This window comes from Panthera tigris, chromosome A3 (assembly GCF_018350195.1).
Source record: "Panthera tigris isolate Pti1 chromosome A3, P.tigris_Pti1_mat1.1, whole genome shotgun sequence".
Taxonomy (NCBI): domain Eukaryota; kingdom Metazoa; phylum Chordata; class Mammalia; order Carnivora; family Felidae; genus Panthera; species Panthera tigris.
In genome coordinates this window covers 87,226,867-87,249,430 of record NC_056662.1, presented here as the reverse complement: position 1 = coordinate 87,249,430, position 22,564 = coordinate 87,226,867, and the positions used below count along the sequence as shown (strand labels likewise).

General features: G+C 49.3%; 1 protein-coding gene across 4 annotated transcripts; it reads right to left on the bottom strand.

Annotated features, from left to right (window-relative positions):
- Nucleotides 1–118: 118 nt before the first annotated feature.
- Nucleotides 119–11,095, bottom strand: NAGK (N-acetylglucosamine kinase). Of its 4 annotated transcripts, none has more exons than XM_042981684.1 (10): nucleotides 11,077–11,095; nucleotides 8,927–9,011; nucleotides 8,675–8,773; nucleotides 7,959–8,100; nucleotides 7,043–7,153; nucleotides 6,230–6,342; nucleotides 4,685–4,772; nucleotides 3,594–3,691; nucleotides 3,022–3,100; nucleotides 119–2,178 (listed from the first exon to the last, which is right to left on the bottom strand). In XM_042981684.1, the coding sequence occupies exons 3-10, from the start codon at nucleotides 8,732–8,734 to the stop codon at nucleotides 1,988–1,990; spliced, it is 882 nt and encodes a 293-aa protein (XP_042837618.1). In that variant the 5' UTR covers nucleotides 8,735–8,773; nucleotides 8,927–9,011; nucleotides 11,077–11,095; the 3' UTR covers nucleotides 119–1,987. The 4 variants fall into 4 exon arrangements, with proteins under 4 accessions (XP_042837618.1, XP_042837617.1, XP_042837619.1 ...); XM_042981683.1 differs by lacking the exon at nucleotides 11,077–11,095 and adding an exon at nucleotides 10,768–10,887; XM_042981685.1 differs by lacking the exon at nucleotides 11,077–11,095 and adding an exon at nucleotides 10,418–10,707.
- Between the last annotated feature and the right edge of the window lie 11,469 nt (nucleotides 11,096–22,564).

The following is a 22,564-nucleotide window of genomic DNA, read 5'->3' as shown; positions in this document are numbered from 1 at the left end:
ACAGAGCATGAATGGGGGAGGGGCAGAGAGAGAGGGAAACACAGAATCGGAAGCAGGCTCCAGGCTCTGAGCCGTCAGCCCAGAGCCTGACGCGGGGCTCGAACTCACGAACCGTGAGATCGTGACCTGAGCTGAAGTCGGACGCTCAACCGACTGAGCCACCCAGGCGCCCCTCATTTTTAATCCTCAGAGCACCCATCACAGCCACGAGACATTCAGTGCTTGCTGAATGAATGATATAGATGAGGCTGTGCTGTTGATGTACAGGTAGAGTAAAGCAGTGCTGGCTTCATTGGAGTCCCATTCTTGTTCCATGCTTTTGCTTGGTCACAAGGCTGTTTGAGGCTCAGGAGAGATGAATATATCCATCTCTAACGCCTTCATAGCATGGAATCCCATTAGTTACTCCTGGTATCTTATTAGGGAAGGACATTATAAGTTTAAATAAAAGGTGGAGAAACTCATCAAAAATCACTATGACTTTCTGCACCACAACCTCTGGTAACAGGGCCCTCCTGCTGGAAAATTACACTGGATGAGGAGATAGGAACACATTTGACCTTGTGCACTTTAATATTGCCTTTATTTTTCTCAACTAACATTTATTCAACCCTTATCCACGGGGACTAAAAAATCAATTAAGATGTGCTCCTTGCTTGGCTCTAAAACCTGTAGTGTCCCACTGGAATAGCAGAGCCTAGACAATGAATGGTAAGGAAGAGGGATGGCCATATTCTTGAAGAATATGAACTCTTATATTTATGTTCTATTTGTACACTCCACCAACGAAGTTTTAGATTCTAAATCCAAAATACTGATTGGTCCTGGTCCTGAGATCATGTAAAAAAACTTCTCAAAGTTTTTTACATGTGCTGGACCTCTGCAGCACAAACCACCCAAGGTATTCAGCAAAAATGAACATTTCCACCTCTTCTTTGACCTACTGAATCAGACACCTTATAGAAGAGAAAGACAAAAGTCTTTTGTGTTGATAACACAATCTAGAATAACTGATGCACATAAGCTTGAGAACCAATGTCTGATACATGGTCCATGCCTTCTAACAGCTTACACTCTGAACATCTACAGAAGCAGCCACTGTGGACAGAGACTCCGTCTTTGGTCTTCACCGAGCAGCATGGGCAGCAAAACAGGAAGCTCTGGCCTGGTCTTTACTGATCAAACTAACAGTATCCAGGGGACAGGAATCCTATCTGCTCTTCACCGATGTTCATGATTATGTGTCACACAACAAATGCCAAATGTCTTCTATAACCAGAGCCAGGCTAGGAGTTACCAGGAATATGGAGGCCACCTAGTTGTGTCTAATTGGCCTTCTTGGATCTAAGTCATCCTCATAACCTCTCAAGAACTCATTCGTGGGGAAAAACTGCAAAATGTGCTGTTTACCTAGAGGCACCAAATCCAGTGAGGTAATTCTCTGAGACCAGAATGGTACTGTCCCCTAAACTCTACCGGGGCTCTCAGGAGGTGAGGGTGTGTCTAAGGTTAGTCCCTGTGATGTTCTCCACAGAAAACCTTTCGCTCCTTAAAAATGGCTGTATAGGCATCATTACCCATTTTGACAGGAGACAACTGAGGTCACTGTTTAACTGGCAGCCGCACAGCATGTACATATGCTAATGTTGGGGGGGCTGGGGAGGGATGGCACACGTGAATGTTCTGTGCAACTGCGTGGCAAGCAGATCGCAAACCACAGGCCAAGTACCTGGGCACAGGGCTTTAAATCCTAGACTAAAACCATTCCTGAGCTTTATAGGATACCTACCGGCAGGTGCCCTGAGGATGTACACAGCAAGTGTGCTTGATAACACAATCCAATTGGGGAGTGGGTAAAGTGTGTTTATTTTCTTTCATATGTGTTTTTCTTTAAAAAAAGAAAAAAAAAAGGAAAAGGAAAAAAGCCTCCTCCTTTCCAATACTCAGTGTCCACTGGGCTTGTAGTGGTAGAGCCAGGGCCAGCCCCCTAGGAGAAGGTGTAGGAGTAGAAGGCAATGGCATTGGCAGTGTAGTCCATGGGGAGGAGGTGCCCAATATGCCTGGCCCCTAGGCTGGCCCCGCCCAGGGCAGAGGAGTGTTGCAGCTTCATCAGGGTGAAGCTGGAGAAGGAGTTCTGGGCCTGTTTCTCTCTGCCCCGGGTCAGTGCCAGAATGAAACCTGGAGGGAAAGAGGGCAGATGACGGAGGTGACAGCAGACCAGCACCCTGTGGTTGAGACCAGGAGAAGGTGGGACAAAGACAGGGAAAGAAGAGGCCCAGGCCCTGAGGCATTCCCACACAGGTCTTCGAGGGGCCCACATGCCAAATCCCTAACAGACAGGGCAGCAGGGTACAGAAGCCCAGTAATGGCTGTGGGGTCCTAGAGCCTGCAGCCACCAAGCACCCAATGCCAGGAACTCCAAGGAAGCAATGGGGTCCTTGAACTACTTCAGAATGTCTAATGGAAACCACAGTTACCCGAACCAACCAATGCTGGGTTGGTTTCCTTCTGGCTGGGACTGTGTTGACTACAAATGTCACCACATGCTGGTCAGTAGCTCTCATTTTAAGTGAGGTTTATCTTTAATTTTTAAAAAGTGGTGCATATTAGGGGCGCCTGGGTGGCTCAGCTCGTTGAGTGTCCAACTTCGGCTCAGGTCATGATCTCGAGTTCATGGGTTCTAGCCCCGCAATGGGCTCTGTGCTGACAGCTTAAGAGCCTGGAGTCTGCTTTGGATTCTCTGTCTCCCTCTCTCTCTGCCCCTCCCCTGCCCATACTCTGTCTCTGTCTCTCAAAAAATAAAATAAAATGTTTAAAAAAAGTGTGCATATTTAATAAATCCTTTAAAAAGAACATCGTTTAAGAGTTCAAGGAAGCTAGATGGGACACTGTATAAGGGCTCCATGGCAGAGTGAAGGCTAAGGGCTATGGCCTATCCAAGCCTCTGGGCCCAGGTCCCAAGTCCTCCCTGGGCAGGCAGCTTTCCCAAGCACCCCCTTCTGCCACCCACCCTATACTCACCTTCCCTTAGCAGCTCCCAGCTGTTCCACACGGAGCCCACACACAGGATGGGGAGGCCCATCTCCCTCTGGAACAAGACCTGGCAGAGAGCAGAAATGGCTACTGGGGGCGACCAAACCTATCCAGTGCTGAAGTGGGGTAGTTTCTTAAGTCCAGCCTACCCTATCCCAGTTATTCTCCCTCTAGCCAAGGTGTATGGAAAATAAGGGAGAAAAACAGGGGGATTCATAAAACCAAGGGAGGGAAAGGAAAGGAAAAAGGGTTAAGCAACAATACAGAGGAGGGAAGGGAAGAGACGGAAATCGACAAAAACATGCACCACATTAAACCAATTTACTATATACAAATACAGGTTGCAGGCCGGCCACAGAGGGGAGGCTCTGGACCAAAGAATTTCCATGTGTTACAGACTTTATACGGAATTTTTCTCATACCCTAAGCTCATTTAAAATTGCGCCCCATTTACAGAGTTTGATAGGACAGTCTCAACCCTAATGAGAAAGAGTCAAATCTGGCCCCACAGCATCCCACCTGCGGGGATAAATGAGGATTCATTTCCCACCTCAACTCACCGGGTCAACCTTAGGCAACACAGCCACAATGTGTCTGCCCAGCATCTCCCCAGCCTTCCTGAAGATAAAACGGGAAAGGGGATCTCCTTGCTGAGCACCTGGGGGAGAGGGGAGGGAAGGGAGCTAGTGAATACCTAGCGAGCTGCCTGTCCTCTGCTATTCCCTCTGTTGCAGGGCAGCAACAGGAGTACCCATAGCTAGCAAAGTAGGAATGGATGCCCACCTCATTGGCATGTAGGTAAGCAAGCCTCCAAAGCGGTCTCTCCATCCTTACTCCCTGACCACACCACATACTCCCACCTTAGGAGGGGTGTCCTGTTATGGAGGAGGTTCATCCCACGTGCATGAGAAGGGGCAGCCCCCCCCGCCCCCCCACCCCGGAGGAGCACAGTGCCACCTGGTCTGTACTCCAGGTTACACAGTTACTGAGTCTATCCCTGAAGGCCTCTCACCTCTAGGGACCCAAGACCTTACTTGGGCAGCTGGCTGGTGCTCCTGCCTCCCCGCCCCCCTAAGCCCCCATCCAACAGCCTGCTGTTGGTCAGCCCCTCCCTAGCTCTGCTCTGAAAGGGTCTCAGTCCAGCAAGACCTAAGAGGGTCCTATAATGCCATGAGGCTTTAGGAATCAAATGAAAGGAGTATGAACCTTATAGTGGAGAAGCAATGTGCAGGCAAGCAAGCCCTATGGTTAGCTTCTCCTGACACCCAGCCCAACAGGCCAAACCTCTCTATGACCTCCTAGGTTTTTGGGTATCATTAGTTGTTTTGTTTTGTTTTTTTTTTAATTATAGATGTGACCAAAGAATTGCTTCATAAATTTCTCAGAAACAGAAACATAGCCTGCACAAGCCATAACAGCTGTCAAGAAGAGAAACATAGATAATATAAAATAATTTTCATACAACCCACGTGTCCTTCAAGCTCCATTCCAAGGCCCACCAGAACCAAGGCGCATGGGGGCAGAGAACTGAAATCACTTGGTCAAAGGGAAATTAGCTTCCAGTTTCCATACGAACCCCATTCTATCCCCCAATTAGGGAGGTCTTTGAGAAACAAACTAAATAAAACCCTGCCCCACCTCTATCTAGTACCTTCTGCAATTTTCCGGCAAAACCCAGCAAACCTGCATTTATCAAAGTCCCTATACAGGTGGGTGAGGATTCCTAGCCGATCTGGCACCTGAGAGACAGAGAAAGGGCACAGATAGTTATCAGAAACAAAGGAAAATAACCAGTTGGCCCACCCAAGTTGACCTTCCTGATGTCTCTGTTTGGAAAGCTGGAATAATGTTTGTTTCTTAAGTTCTAGAGAATATAAAGATTTGAGATTTCTCATTTGAAAAAAGTTGTTTTCCCCACATGGATTCCATCACTCCTTGTCCTTAGCTTGGATACATACAGCACATATCACAGATCTGGGCTCACCAAGGTGTGTTCAGTAGTTCCTTGAGTTGCTCATGAAAAGATTTCTTTGGGGAAAGGAATCTAAGGACTATCGCACATTGCAACCCTGAGTCACAGTGCACATTAGCAAATTAAAGGCCCTGTGAAGTCCAGAACCAAGAAATCTATTTGTTTCTCCCAAACTTCTCTGACCACAAACTTCTCTCCCTTCTTTCACCTCAACAAACTGCCTCTGCAGGTCCTGAGGAACCAGTGCTTCCCCAGAATACACTACAAAAATGGAACAAGGGGGCTACAATTTGGGCACCTACAGCAATATATTAAGCATGTTATGAACATGGTCTCCCTTAATCTTTGAAACGACTTTAGAAGAATGACTAAAGGACAAAAGAGGGAGTGGCAGATATATCGGTGGGTGTAGAACCAATCTGTTGGGTCAGGGTAGCTTAACTCCACTTTCCACGGCAACTGCTATCCAAAGTAATTTCTCTTCCTGGTCCTTCCCCATTCCTCACCTTGGCCCTGGCCAGAGTTTCTCTTTAATCATCAATCCATGAACTTTGAAAACACAGGTCCTATCTTCCAGCAACTCTAATTTCCTTCACTGAGCCGATCCCTAGCCCCCGTAAAGCAGCTCCCACTCAGAGGTGTCTATCAAATAGATTTCTCTTCCTTGTCTCCCCCTTTACCTCAGGTTCAGCTAAAGGCAGCTGTTTCCTAACCCACTACAAGTAAGCATGGCCCAGACAGAGGAAAAGTCAGTCCCTAATGCCCTGGGTAGGAGATTATATCTCCCTAAGAACTTTCCCTGCCCAACTCTTTAATAAGCTGTCCTCCCTGACCCATACAGGCCAGAAACAGCTCATTGTCCAACACACCTGTGCAACCTTCACCTGCTGTCTCTGAGTACACAGTCAACTGATCTCACCCTGCACTTCTCATTCAAGCCTAAAATGGCATCTGCCTTCATCTCCCAGCAGGGTCTAGCTGCCCAAGAATGAATTCTAGCTAACCACTTGTCCCCAGCCTACCTATTCCTCATGCCTGACAACCTCATGGAATGTATCACCTACATCATTATGAATCCTGTCCTCACTTGGAACTTTTCCATCCTCCAGCTCTGACCCACAACTCACCCCAACTTCCCTTTGGCTCATCCATCTACATTCCCTCCTGCTCAGCAGCCATTGCCCATCCCAGGTGTGCATGTTTACCAGAGGCAGGGGGAAGTACCTGGAAATAGTTGAACATTGCCTGTTTGATGTAGCCAATGTCATGAGGAGCCGCCTCTAGGTTGTCAATAGAGTCAAACACTATTTTCACTGCTTGGTGTGCAATCCAGTAGGCTGTGGAAAGCAGAGAGGACTAAGTAGATGGGGCAATCTCCCTGGGTTCACAGATAGGGAAACTCAGACCTAGACAGGTCAATGATTAGCATGGATATTACAGCAAATTAGGTGCCCCAACTCTCAGCCTTGGGGCCTCAGTTTAAACTGTATCTGACCAATCCACTAAGGGAAAGCTAGGGGGAAGACAGGACAGCGGAAGCTGTGTCACACTAGCTCCTACCCCAAAATAAAGTCGGTCAGCTGTCACACAAACCACTGTAGTCACTGCCATGAGCTGACCCCAAAGGCCCCTATGAAAATGTACACCTGCTACCTATGAAGAGGTCATGCAGAAGGAGCTTCTATACCTCTCTCCTACTAGCAGACTGATACAGGATGTCCTGGCACCTATGGCCTTAACTTTCATAGTGTCAATTTCTCCCAAAGGACTCCAAAAGTGAACACAGGTAGGCAACAACTATTACGCTGAGGCATGAATCTGAATCTGGATACAGATCACTGCTGAGGACTAAGGTCAACCACTAGTCTGGCACCTCTCAGTCATTATCCTGTACTCAGAACAACTTTTCAGGAGCTGTCTGAGGAAAGCCCCAAGGGGTCGGGGGCCAAGGGCAGGGGGAGAGGAAGATGGGGAGGTGAAGGAAGAGAAGGGTCCAGGACCCCGAGCCAGAGCCAGGCCCAGTTAGCATGAGCTCACCTGAGCCCTCGTCCCCCATCATGTGGCCCCAGCCGCCACAGCCACTCTCTGAGCCATCCGGGTTGATAAGCCTGCAGTTGGAACCTGTCCCAGAGATGAGCACGATCCCACCTGGGGAAAGGGCATGGGAGGTTCAGTGTAGTCAAGGCCCCCCACGGAGCACACAGCTTCTGAGGAAAGACAGGACAGAAACCAGCCCTGGGTTCACCACCCAATCTTGTAGAGATAACCGAGCCCAGCTAGTTTCCTGCCTCAAAGTGGAGGGCCTGAGTCTCAAAGAAGCTCCAGTCTACACAGAGCCCTTCTCTGGAAGACAAGAGGAACACGAGCCTGTCTCCTCTCCCAGCCAAGAGACTACCTGCCTTACTGAGTGCCTATTATGAGCCAGGGATTATGCCAGATCCTGTTCACACAGTGATACTGATTCAACATTCTAAACTACATTTGTGAATACAACCGCCCCATTTTAGAGTGGAGGAAATTGAAACTCAGAGAGTTCTAGAACTTCTCCAAGATGGTACGCTGGCAAAATAGGAACAGAGATTGAAATGCTGATCTTGCAATAATACCAAGGCCCTTTTACATTGCTACCACAGAGCTCCTCCCATTTTCTTTTTAGCACTTAACTGCTTTCCCAGCCATCCCCATCCCCGCACTGCCCCAGGGGCTCCCTCCTCTGCAGTACACTCTTAGGTTTCACTCTTCTTGCCTCTCATCAAGATACTGTTCTGCCCTCCCACCTTCTGTCCCGGGCCTTGTTCTGACAGGAACTTAAGCCAATAAAAAGAACAGGGAGAAGGGAACGGGGTATGCTGACACCTGCCTTCCAGATATTGTAAGACAAGTTCTGCTGGCTATCCTGAAGGGGCTTTCCCAAGAAAACCAGTTCTCAATCTCACCCCTCCCTTCTCCTCACCATCCTGCGTAGCGGTGGCGATGGAGCCGGCAGCATCGGTGGTGATTAAATAGCTTTCACTCAGGTAGGGAAATCGGTCCCTCAGCTCCTCCGTCAGCATCTTCACCGCGTCCTCCTGCTCCCCTCCGCTCAGGGACAGGCCCTAGGCCACAGGGGAGGTGAGCTAGCGAGCAGCACCCTAGACTCAGATCCTTTCGCAACCCCCTCCCTTCATGGTGTCTGTCCCTTCTCTCTACGTCGGGGCATAAGTCCTCCTTCTACCCTAAACATGACCCATCAGAGGGCTGTGGCTGCAAGAGGAACCTGATCTGGGAATGAACCCAGAGAGGAGATTCAACAATGCCAGGTTTGTAGCATGAGAGGGTCAGTAGTGCCCTGAACAGAAAAGTCAGGTGGAAGAGCAAGCAGAGGAGACAGACTTGGTTTGGAACACATGGGGTTTAGCTGGGCCCGCAGAACATCTCACTGAGGCTATGGCCAGGGAGTGGTCAGCACTACAGCAACTTGAGAGAAACATCTGAGCTAAGAATAACGGCTAACATTTAATGAATGCTTATAGGTCAAGCTCTGTGCTGAGCCACAAGAACAGGTGAGAATACGTGTTTCTACATCAGAGACTAAGCCCTCAAGGCCTTTCACTCTGTCGTTATCAGACTCATCTAGTGAAAATCGCTGTGTTTCTGTGACTTAATTCCCAGGCTCTATCCCAGACTCACCAAGCTTCGTAGAGGGACCAGAGGATCCACCCCTGCTTTCATCTTGGCCCTGTTCACCATCTCGTTGATCCTCTCCAAACACTTGTCTTTCCCGATCAGCTGGCCCCAAGCAAGGGAAGAGAAGTTACAAAGGCTTACATGACCTGTGTAGCCCCTATAGGCTGCTGTAAGTGGCCCCAACCACCACCTTAATGGGAGCTACAGAGAATAAAAGCACAACCAAACCCACTGGTCCCTCACTGTGGTCTTTACCCAGTGGTTTGTGCTGAGTCCATCCGCTTCTGCCACGATCTGCCCATCCTCTGAGAGTAAAAGGACCTTGGACTGTGAGCCTCCCCTACAGAACACAAGGCGGCACTCAGTCTTACTCAGACAAACCTGCAGGTACGGCTAAGCTTAAGCAGTCCTTTGTCACAGGCAGAGTCCAGTGAGATGGAGGCAGCTTCAGCAAACCCAAGTCCCGTGCCCAAGCCCACTTCTGTGGTTTGGTGTTTGATGTGCTACCGAAGTGAAACGTTCCTGCTCAGCCTCCCTTGGGAATGTCCTACTTATCCTGCAAGACCCTACTTCTCGATCACCTGGTCCTTGAGACCTCTGACATGTGGCCCACCCCAACCCCCACGGCTGCCTCAGTTAAGCCGTATCAGTGCCCCCATAACTCTCAAAGATTCTGTTAAGAATGTTTAGATGTTTTCCTATCTGCCTCTCACTAGACTACCAGCTCCATGGGGCCAAGCTCTGGATCATGTGTCCACCCTCATGCCTGGCACAGCAACACTCAGTAAATGTGACTAAAGGGAACGGCACACATCTCTGCTTCTTTCACAATAGCTAAAGGCTGCCTTTCAAGGTCCAGTTCCCAGTTCTTCAAGAAACCCTTGGGAGAAACACTGGCAGATGGCAGGGAGAGTTTATGCCTACTTAGGCAACCAAATGGCAAAATGCTTATTAATGGGGGAAACGGTCATTGGTAGTTTGGTGAGAGGTCTGTGGCGGTGTGATGTACGTTTATTTATCGATCAGTACTCTTGGGAATATCAGAAGAGGACACCAAACGTCCCACTGTTCAAACTCAAAGACGACAAGAAGTTTCAAGGGTGTAGTCAATGCACGAGGTGGCAGATTCAGTATCCAAAAGAATTTGACAAACTAGAAAAATACGCCATTATCTTACACATGAATAGAACATGGATAAACACAAGCTCCTGTACTTTTTTTTTAACAGATAGGATGGGGGAGATCAACCTTAAAAATTCACGTTAAAATAAAAAAAAAGACATTGGGTTGCGAGCCAGCAGTGGGATGTGGCTGCCACAGAGGTAATCCCAATTTCAGATTCAAAAGTAAGTACCTGGGCTGAGACAAGAGCCACCCTCTATTAAGCTCGGGTTTGACACACCCACATCCACAGAATGCTTTCACTGGCAGGGGACTTGGCAATCCTCTCATTCATCCCTCTTCTCACTTTATACATGTGATAAAAGCCCAGATAGGGCCAAAGTCTTGCCCACAGTCATACAGAGAAGCATTATTACAAAAAATCCAGTAAACGAGCTTTTAAGCAGGAAAAATCCAAGAATGACAGAGGGCTCGATCTAGCGTGAGGAGCCTGAAGTGCCGACAAGAACAGAGAGGGGTTCCAGACACTAGTACAGCCTAGCACTTGGGCTACCCTCTGGCAAAGGTCTTTGTCCCGGCTTCCACCACACTCCCACTCTCCACCCCAGTCCAGCCACTTCACACCTGACACCAGTTCAGCCAAACTCTCTCCAGGGTCGGGAATGAGGAAAAGGAACTTCTCTAACTGGGGCCGGTGGAGTGGGTCTTCGTGGGAAAAAGAGGTGTGGTTCCGCCGTGAAACATAAAAGACCCCGCGCCCTGGCTGTGGCCACGGCACACGATCCCGCGCGGAAAGGCATCGCTGCGCTTGCACACACCCCTCCTCCGCAAGGCCCCCGCACTTTAGATGCCTAAAGTGGCCAGACCCTAAGGTGGCAGGTCACCAGCCTGCCAGCCTGGGCACGTGCTTCCTTCCGCCCTCCGACCGTTTCCAAGCTGCCCCTCCCGGGTTCCCTCCGCCGGGCTGCACTCACCCCTCCACACCCCCGTAGAGAGCGGCCATGCCTGTAGTGCGCCGCCGCAGCCGCGGATCCCGCTGTTCGGTTTCCTCCCGCCCACCTGCCCGCTCCGCACCGCCCCGCGTCACGTGAACGTCCGCGCCGTCCAGCTGACTGCGCGGGGCGTGGCCTAGCGAGCCGCCGCTAGCCTGGGGCGGAGCCAGTGAGGGGCTCTGCGGCAACTCCGGACGCCGGCCGGATCCCTCCCCACCTCCTGGACCCTGCCTCCGGAGATGGATACCAGATCCCAAATGAAGGAGCCAGAAAGGTGTGTCCGGTTCCCACCTGCTGGATACGTCAGTGCCCTGCCCACCCCCCCAGCGCCCGGAAGTTACTGGCAGCCCCGCCTCGCGCGTGCGCACAGCCTGTGAGCCACGTTGGCTGTCGGTGACGGACACTGGGGTGCGACCAGTTCCCTGCGTGGATGTGGGCCCCCGGGGCGCTGAGCGCACAAGTTAGGGGCACTGCGTTAAAAATTAGGATGGCCAACCCGGCACCTGCCTGGAGATGGCAAAAGTCACGCTTGCGCGTACAAGCACCACGCAGACTTTTTGCTGCGCTCATGCCGAATGTGCGTAACCGGAAGTAACTAGAATTGGGCTGGGAAAGAAGAGCCCTCGAGGCTGTCCTTGCAACCCGGATAAGGGGGCGGTCAGCTCTTAGTACGCGCTCAGTTCAAGTCTTTGTGCAGGGAGGGTATTTGCGGGGACATAGACTACAAAACTTTTGTTGCCCTCCGACTACCACCCCACTCTCCTTCTTTACACGGAATTGGAAAAGGGAAAGAGCGAGAAGGGGAGGGGGGCGGGGAATACTAGCCATGGTTAGGAGCCGGGCTGGGGCTCCTGCAGCGCTCAGCCGACTCCTCCAGGCTGCTCGGGGCCCACGATGGGACAGCTTGTCAGGTCAGGAGGGAAGTCAGCTGCTTGGCATCTCTTCAGCCTTAGGGAGGAGTCCTGGCCTGGTCCCTGCTCTGCCCGCCCCCCCCTCCCCGCGACGTAACTTGCATCTCCTTCTAGAGAAACCCTGCATTAGTAGCTTCTTTCCCTGATAGCCAGTTGGGTCTGGTTATGTTTTGGTGTGAACCTTTGGCATATATGTGCTTTTTTAGACTGGAAGAGAGGAGTCTTTATCTCATGTCTTACCTATTTGGGACGCTGAAACACCACAGTGGACCCTTCAAGAGTAGTTAAAATGTAAATCACTGCGTCATAGAGAATATCAGAGAGAGGATTTTTGTATGCCCATTTGTATCATTTACGTTCCTAGAACATCTGAGCTGGAAGGTGCTTAATCTAACACACGTTTTTAGAATAATGGAACTCATAGATTCTGGTGGGATTAAACTAGGCAGGATTTTTAGAGGAGAGGAGATTACAGGTGGATTTGAAAGGACTGTGCCTTTTTGCACACTAGTGCAGTCAGCTTTGGGGCCTGTATGTGTGACAAAGTTTCCCTTTGTACTGCTTGTTTAGAAAAGGAAGCAGAAGAGAAAGTGCCCAGATTCCAAGATTCCAATGAAAGGATTAGGTTCACCACTAATTACCTGATGACCTTGGGTGAATTACACACAATTGCTGCCGCTCACCATCTACGATGGAAATGCTTAACATCCACCTCCCCAGAATAACACAGAACTTAAATAAATATCAGAAGAATTTTGGAAACCTTAAAGTACTACACAGATTTTAACTAATTTTTATTTACATAGTTAATTACCATGTGCTGTACAGCACCCTAGCCATATGGGACTTCTGAACACTTGAAATGTGGCTAGTCCAAAATGAGATGTGCTGTAATTGTAAAATACAGGATTGCAAAATAAGCTAACAAACAGAGACCAGCTTTGAAAACTCCCTGAGAGGACAAAACCAGTCTAGTCAAACAAACAAGGCTTAATTTAGCTTATTTTGCAAGACTAACTTGACCTGGGTCATTTCTTGCTTTTTCCTCTAGAAATCATAAGCAAAACTTAAACTGTTTCCCAAGGTTCATAAGAAGTAACCACTGACCAGTTCCCTATCATTTAAGAAAATTTTAATGTTACAACAGCAGAGGCCACTTGTAGGCAAACAGGCTTGAGCAATGGAATGTAGAAAAGGCCCACAAGGGCTCCCTGGCTGAGTACAGACAGGCGCATCGGGCCACCCACCTCAAAATATCCATAGGCCCTAACTGACCAATGGGCTACTTACAACCAGGTATAGTTACCAAAAAAGGGAGAATTCCATACGTGGCCGTACCTCATCTTCCCCCTTTAAAAACAGCCCCCACCCACTGCCTTGTCCACAGCTTCTCCTTTGCTGTTTTGCCTGCTTCTCCCTTGTGGTGTATTCAATAACCTGTTTCCTTTGTTCTGCTGAAGGTGAATTCTTTCACCTCCCGAGCCAGCAGCTTCCACCTGATCTTTGCCCCACATTTTGGAGGCCCCATCTATCAAGACAGATAGACACCATAAATAACCATTTAGACACCATAAATAACCCATTTAGACACCATAAATAACCAATCACAGTAAAGAATAAACAGTCACTGTTTTGTCACTAAATAAGCTGTTTTATAACAATATGTGACAACAGTGAACCTCATTCCATGTTTTGGTTTGAGTGCTCCTAGTTTGCAAACTCTTTATTTTGGAGTGTGCACAGTAAACTTTTACTACTTCAATGACTCCTTGGTTTTACTTCTGTTATTTCTGAACTTTTGACAGCATTGTACGTTATAGTTCCATAAAACTCTTACATGTACCTTTATCTCGTTTGATCATTTTACCAACCCCATGAAAATACCAGAGACTTCTAACCACATATTACAAGTGAGGAAACTGAGGCTCTGAAACCAAAGTATTAGTTTAGGCTTACACAAATGTTCCTTACTATGGGTGTGGTAGTTATGGGAAGGAAATAAAGATGTTGCAATGGAGACAAGTGTTAACCTCTATTTAGCTTTGTAAAAGTTTAATGGCCCATTATACTGGGCTTGCAACATCCCAACAGCCCCTCCTGTGATGCTCATGTGGTTGGTAAAGTCCTCTTCTGCAAGCCACAGTCTTGTTCTCTGTCTTCCCTTTTTTGTCCCTGTGAGTCCAGGGAGGCCATATTTCCATTTGGAGTGGGGGTTGGGGCAGGCAAAGGGGACAGTAGGAAAATATCTTCTCTCCCAAATCCACTTATGATCTTGGGGCAGAGGACTTTGGGGCCCAAGGTCCTCAACAGGTTATGTTGACTTGAAGGCACAACAGCTGTTTTTAGTCACTGATGTGGAGAACAAAGGTAAAAGAAATGTAGATAAATTTCCTTATAACCTGCAGCAAATACTTGACAAATACTTGAGACAGGCTGAGTATAACATTCCTCCAGGAACACCCAATTGTCTTAATGCTTTGCTGGAGGGAGAAACAAGTGGTTAACTGATAAAGCTCACAGTAAACTAGTGGTTAACTGACAGAGATCACAGTCAGGCAGGACAAGAGTCTGTATCAGTTTGCAACTGTCTTAATGATTTACAAGAAAAAAAAGCGATCTTATCAATAGCCAAACTTCCAGAAACCTATAGATTCAAAGTCCTGGAACCCTGTCATCACCCTCCCCTCCATAGGGTAGAAAATCATATATAATCAGTCACTCCTCATAATCCTAGGGCAGCTCTTTGTGTCCACGGGTCTTGTCCCCGTGCTTTAATAAAACCACCTTTTTGCACTAAAGATGTGTCAAGAATTCTTTCTTGGCCATCGGCTCCTAACCCCCACATTTCCACATCACTAACCACTGTATTTCCAAGGCTAACCTCAGTCCAGGGCAGGTGAGAGGAGTACAGGGCTAACCTCAGTGCAGGGCAGGGTAGTTTTGAGAGTGCTTATAAACTATAAAGCACTGTACTGCAGTCATGAGAGGTAGTAGTAAATGCCCCACTGTGAACGAAAGAAGGAAACGAACAATTTTGTTTTGTTTTGTTTTGTTTTCAATGTTTTTGAGAGAGAGAAAGGAAGACAGAGAATCCAAAGCAGGCTCCGCGCTGTCAGCAAAAAGCCCGGTGTGGGGCTCAAACCCATAAACCTTGAGATCATGACCTGAGCTGAAGTCAGACACCTAACCAACTGAGCCACCTAGGTGCCCCCAAGCTGTTTCTATAGCACAGACAATTTGCAGAACTGATTGAGGAGAGAAAGATGTTTGGAGAAAACAGAAGGGAAACTGGCCTGGGGGAGCAAGAGTTGGAGAAGTGGTCAAGGGGCCTCAAAGGATTCCAGCCCTAATTTGTCCTAAATTGGGAAGTTGCCAGCACAAGTGTGACCTCAGCACTGCTTAGGATTATTAATCTGGCAGGTTCCTTATACCAGGACAAATGGAAGGGAAGAACCTGGAACAGGGAGACATTTAGAAAGCTGGGGCAATGGCCCAGGCAAGAATGAGATGAACAAGGAATTGATAAGGGATAAGGTAGAGCAGAAGTCAGGAGGAGGGATCCAAGTAAGGGGTCCTGCTGACCTCTCCCTCTGTTGATCTGGGATGAGGGCAGAGACAGAAGCTGGAGTTCACTTTCCCACAGTGAAAGAAGACAGGTAAGGAGCTCCCTTACTAGGGATGGAGGTGGGACTCCAGGGCTGGTAAGGCAAGAGACAGGCTCTTCCAGACCTGCAGGACAGCCGAGAATAAGTCAGAAGATGTGAGGAGGGGTATGAGAGACAGAGTGCAGAAGCAGGTGTAGATGGTTGACTATAATCTATCTGATCTTCTAGTCTCCTGCCCTCGGCCTGAAGATGTGGGGTCTTAGGCCAGTGCAGCCATCCCAGAAAATCAGGTTGGTTTATTCCTTCTTCCTGAGTGTGTGGGTGTCTGTGTGTGTGGTTTATATGCATGTTTTGGCTTACGTGTACCTACCTATATGTAGGTGTATATATATTTATTTATATATTTGGACCTGTATAGGCTTCTAAGTGACTTCTGTGTTTACAAGGACATGTATTTGAGACAATATCTTTATGCATTTTTCTGTACTTAGTGTACATATCAAATTACAATTAGAATTTCAATTCTTTTTTTTAATGTTTATTTTTTGAGAGAGAGAGAGAGTGTACGTGCGCGCGAGTGGGAGGGGGGCAGAGAGAGAGGGAGACAGAATCTGAAGCAGGCTCCAGGCTCGGAGCTGTCAGCACAGAGCCTGATGTGGGGCTCGAACTCACTAACCATGAGATCATGACCTGAGCCACTTAACTGACTGAGCCACCTAGACACCCCTAGAATTTCAATTCTTAAAGGAACCTAAGCAATCCTGGATACGTAGGCACCTCTGAGCAGATGCATAGATGTATAAATGTAACTTTGCAGTGCTATGCTGGAACTGTCTTACACTAGCTCACAAAGAACTAATTGTGCACATCTTTCTAACTTGCATTAGGTGATAATCACATTATAGCTCGAAATTGCCATGGTGGGAATATTTACAACACAGAAATCAATAACTGCTATAAATCAGGTTGTTGTTTTCCAGAAAGCTGACTGCTAAACACTTACCAGCTCACACTGGGTATATATGTTTTATGTGTGTATGAGACATCTGTGCTCTGTGTGTATCAGTACATATATGTACCTAAAAGTACATATATGATGGGGCACCTGGGTGGCTCAGTCCATTAAGCGTCCAACTTCACCTCAGGTTATGATCCCAGAGTTTGTGGTTTCGAGCCCTGTGTCAAGGCCTGCGCTGACAGCTCAGAGCCTGGGCCCTGCTTCAGATTCGGTGGCTCCCTCTCTCTCTGCCCCTCCCCCACTCATGCTCTGTCTCTCTCAAAAATAAATAGATAAACAAAAAAAGAAGTACATGTATGAAAGTATGTACCTGTGTAGTGGGTTCACTTTTTGATAGACCACAAACTCAGGGGTGCTAAACTGCAACTCGTTTCCTACAACTAAGATTAATTCCTGTCTCAGTCCTCTGCTATTAATCTAATCATGTACAGGTGAACTCAGTCATTTCAGGTTTCAGTGTAGACCAAACACTTGCGCCCCCCTCCCACAATAGTTCCCCAGGTTTGCATCTGAGGGCCAGGGTAAATAACATGGAGCAGCGTGAAGAGGCACGGCCATACCAGCTGCCAAGATGCCCAGTTCTCCTGTGAGGGCCTCTAACCAGTCTCCCTCTCCTGAGATTTTCCAGGCCCCAGGAAGCCTCTAGTTGTTCTGTCTAGACTACCATTTTTGGAACCTGTCCTCTTGTCAGGTTCAGAGGGGTTAGTTTCCTTCCTCCTGGGCTCCTGGACTCTCCCTCCAGGATGCCGTCTTCAGGATTAATGGGGGGGGGGGGGGGAGAGCATCATGTCACCTAACTACACAACACCCATAAGATAAACTGCAAGCCCATCTCATAGAGACCAAAATGCCCATAGGTCAAGGGCCTCACAGAGGGCCAAGCTGGGGTTTGAACCCAGTTCTTTCTGACTCTAAAGCCTTTCCACTCTACCAGATGGTCCCAATTCTCAGCAGATTAGGGGCACTTGGTACATACTTTTGGTCAGGATGCTTTAGGCCACTGATGCTCAATAAATCATAGAATTCCAAATTCCGTCATCTGACTTTGCACCAACTGTTGTTACCTGCCCTGACACTGTAGTGCAGCAGGAAATCCAGAAATAAGTGTACCCGGAGCAAGGGCCAGGAGGCTGACCCTGTAGGGAGTCTGAGACACGTAAAGGGGCAGGCGGGGGGGATGAGTCTCACCAACTTCCACTCCCCAGCCTGTCCCATTCCTTTCTCAGGATTTGTTCTTTGGCACCTAGCTGGAGCCCTGGACCCAGAACTTTCTGAGCTGCCGACAGTCTGTGTCCCAGGAGGGAAGGGCAAACCACTGAGGGTGGGGTGGGTTAGGCAGGCTAGCCCTGAGGTCAGATGCTCCCAGGAGGGAAGAGGTCCCTCCATTGCAAGGGAGAGGCGGGTAGAGGGGAAGCCTCATCTCTTCCAGGCCCCTGCCTTGCCTATATGCAAATGTAGGGAAACCAGACACCCCCTTTAATAAAATTACTTCTTTTTCCAAAAATAAAGAATTGTAGTTTTTATTGAGACAACTGTAGCAATTGTAAGCAACACTACAGAGAGATCCCAGGGCCTGTAGCACAATATCACACCCAGATATTGACACAGATCTATCAGTCTCCCAGATTTTCCCAGTTTCCCTGTACCTGCTTTCGTGTGTGCACATGTGTGTGTATGTGTGTTAGTTCTGTGTAGTTTCATCACAATTGTAGGTCCATATGTCGGCTGCCACAGTCCCGTCTCCACAAGGATCCCGCAAAGTACCCCTTTTTTATCCACACTCCCTCCCTTCCTCCATCCCCTTTCCTGATGCTGGCAACCACTAGTTTGTTCTTCATTTTCCATAACCTTGTAATTTCAAGAATGTGATACAAACGGAAGCTTTTTTCACAAAGCACAGTTCCCTGGAGGCTCATTCAAGTTGTCATATGTCTCAATAGCTCCTTCCCATTGCTGAGTAGCATTCCACCATTTGGATGGAGTGCATCTCTTTCTAGTGAAATATTTCCCACATACAAAATCCTGTATAATGGACATAAAGGTTATAAAGTTGTGGCTCCTTATCTGCAAATCCTTGAGCCTCACAGAAGAATCTGGAAAATAAGGAGAAACTCCATGTTTTGGCACCCACCCTTGAGCACTTGTGGCTGAGTATTTGTCCCCAGGCTGGGTGGGACTGTTTTGTGGGAAGGGGCTGAGCAGAGCCCAGTGTCCCAAGGCTGCAGGTGTTGGGACCTCAGAAGGGAGAAGAGGTAAATAAGCCTCTGCCAGACTAGCACCTGTCTAGACAAGGGCCTCTCTTTCTGCTCTGACTTCTTTTGGACAGAGGAGGCTGTCTGGAGCCAGTAGAGGCTGGGCAGGGACCCCTCTCAGAGCAAGTCACCACCAGCACCAGCTGCTGCCTGGGGATGGGACAAGTGCAAGGGCAGTCCTAGGATCAGACAGGCCTCTGCCAGCAGGGCTCCTGGAAGGAGGTGGGAATTCAGGACCCAGACCTCTGGGGCTTTGTCTCCCGGAGCTGAGCCTGGCTAGGATCCTCTTATCAGGCACTAAGTGTCTGTGTTTGGACACACAGTAAGCAGCTTAAGCCTTGGACTGGCTCAGGACCTCCAGGGAGAGCCCATGAGAGAAGGGGTGGTCCCCTGAGTCAGGTAGAGGGAGAGAAGTGAGGAAAGCAGAGGTTGGGAGATTTGTTCCAGGGCAGCCAGGCGTCCTGACTGGCTCTGCCACTCCCTACAGGTGCCCAAAAGACTTCCCTTCCAGCCCAAGCTCCCTCCTCCCAGAATTCTGAGGGTTTGCAACCTCCTCCTCAACTTACCCTTTCTATCAGCCAGCGTTGCATCTCTGTGTGAGGGTGAGCCTCCTCCCTTCTAACCCGGCCCCTTTAGGACTCTCCCAAGGGTGGGCACCCCTCCCTGAAAATCTGACACGCAGAAGTGAGGGAAAGGGGCTTCTAGTGGCAACCAGTGCATCCCTTCTGAGCACCCTCACGTGCCTGCCAGGGCTTGAACCAGGCTGCAGGTGGACAGACGTGGGTCTCACAGACTGGCTGGGCAGGCAAAGCATCACCTCCTAGAAAGTTCACTCAGAAGCTCAGAAGTCACAGGGAGGCAGCAGATGAGACTGATGAGGACTGTGGACTCAGTACAAACAGAGGTCAGAGAAGAAAGGGGTTAGAGTGGCCTAGAAATCTCGGCAAGGCTTTTGTGGAGGAGGGATGCTGCCTGGGTCTTGAAAGACTGGTAGGAACTGACTGGACAGGCAGAGAGAAGGAGCAGGAAGAGCACTGTGAATGAAGTAAGAGGGGTGAGTAGGAGAGTCTGTGCAGGGCAGGGGCCAGGATGAGTGGGATTCTTTAGGATTCCAGAGCCAGGATGCAGAGTGTCTTGTGAGGGCGGGTAACTTTCCTTCCCTGGCCAGTGTGACCTGGCCAGTGTGACCTGTGGGGCAGAAGACTAAACAGAAGGAAGAAGAAGGCTGAGCAGTAGCCTAATCAGTTGAAACAGTCCTCTTGCAGGGTGCCATGAAGGGCTCAGAGAGCTCCTGAGCTCCTTGGAGCTGACCCCTGCTATTGAAATATGTTGAAATACCTGCAAAGAAGTAATGAGACCAGTGGTCTGGTTTGTGCAGGACTGAGGTAGGTCCTGGGATATGGCACTTGCAGTTGTAAAAATGGGATGAGTTGGTCACCCTTTAAAAACAATCCTTTCTGGAGAGGGCCGTCCTAGAGCAAGTCTGAAGGGGCTGCCCCAACGATCCATGACAGATTATATGACTCAAGTATTTTTTAGGAGAAATGTTCAGATTTCAGCTCTATAGAATTGTCTTCCAGTACTTTAGGAGAGCAGGATTTACATGTGACAGCAAATAACAGAATGAAGTATTACCCACAGAGCAATTCAGGAATGTTTCCCAAATGCTGTTTCCTCAGGAGATGTTAACTGGTAATTCCAGAACAAAGGCTTCCAGTGATTCTTGGGAACACAGTCCTCTACCATCGGTCTGCCTGCCATACCCTTACCTTGGAGAGTTCTGCTGCCTGTCAGTACATTAAGGCTCAGAAAAGCCCCAAGGGAGAGAAACCTGTTTCATCCTGTTTAATGGCTCAATAAACAAGGTTATTTGCACAGAAGGAGCCTTGTCTTTACCCCCGCTGCAAATGCTTTCACCCAACACATACAAATTTTCTCATAATTCCAGACTGGAAAACTCTGGAAAAGAACATAGATCTCTAGGATCACCCACTTCATGCTCCTGGAGGGCCTGTACCAACTCAGTAATCCCATGGGCAGACTTTAAAGATAATCCAGCTAGAAGTGTAATTTCCATTCATGTTCAATTTCTCTCTCTCTCTCTCTCTCTCTCTCTCTCTCTCTCTCTCTCTCTCTCTCTCTTTCTTTAATAATCCATTGTCTTTTAAATGCTGGACTTTTCCGCTCTTCACCCTAAGGCCTCAGGCTTGGGCTTTGATTCTCTCTGGGCTGGAACCACCAGAAGCCTTGGATCATCCTCTTGCCTTGCAGGGTAGGAGGAGGGGCTGGCTGTCCTCCACTCCTCCTTCCCTGGGGCAGCCCAGATTCTGGGTCAGTAAGACCTTGGCCTGCCCCAGCCTTTTCCTCCTAAGGAGAGGGGCAAGGTGGCTGTCAGCTCTCCAGACCCAGAGCAGGGGTCAGGGCTGGCCTGGGAGGCCCAGAGCCTGTTGTGGACCTTCTCTAGCACACTGCCTCTCTCTGGGTGGTGGAATATATCAAAGGAGGTCACTGGAGTTGTTGACCAGATGGGGTTTGTGCAGTCATGAATCCCCAGCTGGGTCACTGGGGGAAGAAAGACAGGGGAGGGATGGTGCTGCCCCAATCCTCCCTGAGCTCTGCAGTCCCCTACATGGGGCAGATCAGGCAAGGGTGTGGCCACAGGTTGGTTGCAAAACCAGGCCAGAGCACCAGTAGAGGGGCCTCCCTGGAGGAGGCAGCATTGGAGGATGGCGTGGAGAGTGACAGATATTACAGTCCCAAACTGGAAGGAAGCTTGGGGCCTGGCAAAACTGTGAAAGGATATAAGTTAGGATCTGGAAGAATGAAAAGTGGGAGCAAGGAGAGCACCTCTGTACAGGAAACCAGGTCTTGAGCTTTCTCAAGGCCCAGGCACAACCCCGCTGTCTGGGAAGAAAGTCAGATAACCCAGCACCCACCCGAGGATCCCAGACACGGCTGAGGAAAATCCACTTTGTCTTCACCCAAACCCTAATATCGCAGAAATGGGGTGTGGTGGCATTAAGCTAGGGCAGCTGCTTCTACTCTAAAAACAGTTCACTGAAAATCCCTGGCAATGGGGTGTTGAGAGCATAAGCGTATCAAGCTTACGGCCCTGACAGATGGATACAAGCAAGGATCGATTTTAATGTTCCAGTTAGCGGTGTTTTTTCTTCCCACCTTTCAGGACCTCCCCCACCCCCACCCCCTGCCATATCAGGGGATGTGTACTTTAACAGAAACCCTGTGGGAGAGCAAGGATTGACCTAGAGGGCCCAATGTCCGATGGTGGCATTTCAGGTGCTGTGACAGAGATCTTTGGGCTTGGAATCTTCCCCATACCCCTGTTATCACACCACAGCCCTTAGGCACATGCCCACCCCACGGCCAATCCTGTTTGCTGAGATCTCTCTGCTCCCTTTCGGGAGTGAGAGGAGCGGGGGCCACCGTCAGAGGGCCTCGCTGGCCCAGCCGGTCCCACATGGCCAGGCATGTGCGGTTCAGTGGCCGGCTGAGGCCTAAGCAGAGGGGACAGCAGTGCCTTTCCTGAGACAAGTGGGAAGAAGGTATCAGCCATGGCTGACCGAGCGGTGACCCAAGGCCCAACACAGAGCCAATTAGCGGCCACCACGATGGTGGTGGGCTTGCCGCAGCTTCCACAGGAAGCCCCACGTGCAACTGGCATGTCAGGCTGAGTTAGCACCGGGAGGGCTGAGTGGAGTCCTGCTGGAGGCTGCCTGGATGGGGGAACATGGGTGATAACACTTCCCCCTGGGCTCTGGGGAGCCGGGCACGTGAGCACGCATGCCTCTGCCTGTGCCTGCGCCCACGTGCGTGGTTGTGAGTGCTCACGCGCACATTTACAATTGAGGACTTGCGTGTCTGTGTGCCTGCCTGCTCATGTTCGTTCAGCACGTTTCGTTCATTTAACGTACTTTGTGTGTCTACTTCATGCCGACTTCGTGTGCACTTGGGCATTCTGAGACTAAATGGGCC

Coding starts and splice junctions, on each gene's coding strand:
- NAGK (XM_042981683.1), bottom strand. CDS start 10,796: ATGGCCGCTCTCTACGGGGGTGTGGAGGG. Junction 8,774..8,926: donor GACTCAGCACAAACCACTGG/GTAAAGACCACA, acceptor GCTTGGGGCCAG/CTGATCGGGAAAGACAAGTG. Junction 6,343..7,042: donor GATGGGGGACGAGGGCTCAG/GTGAGCTCATGC, acceptor TGCTTTCCACAG/CCTACTGGATTGCACACCAA.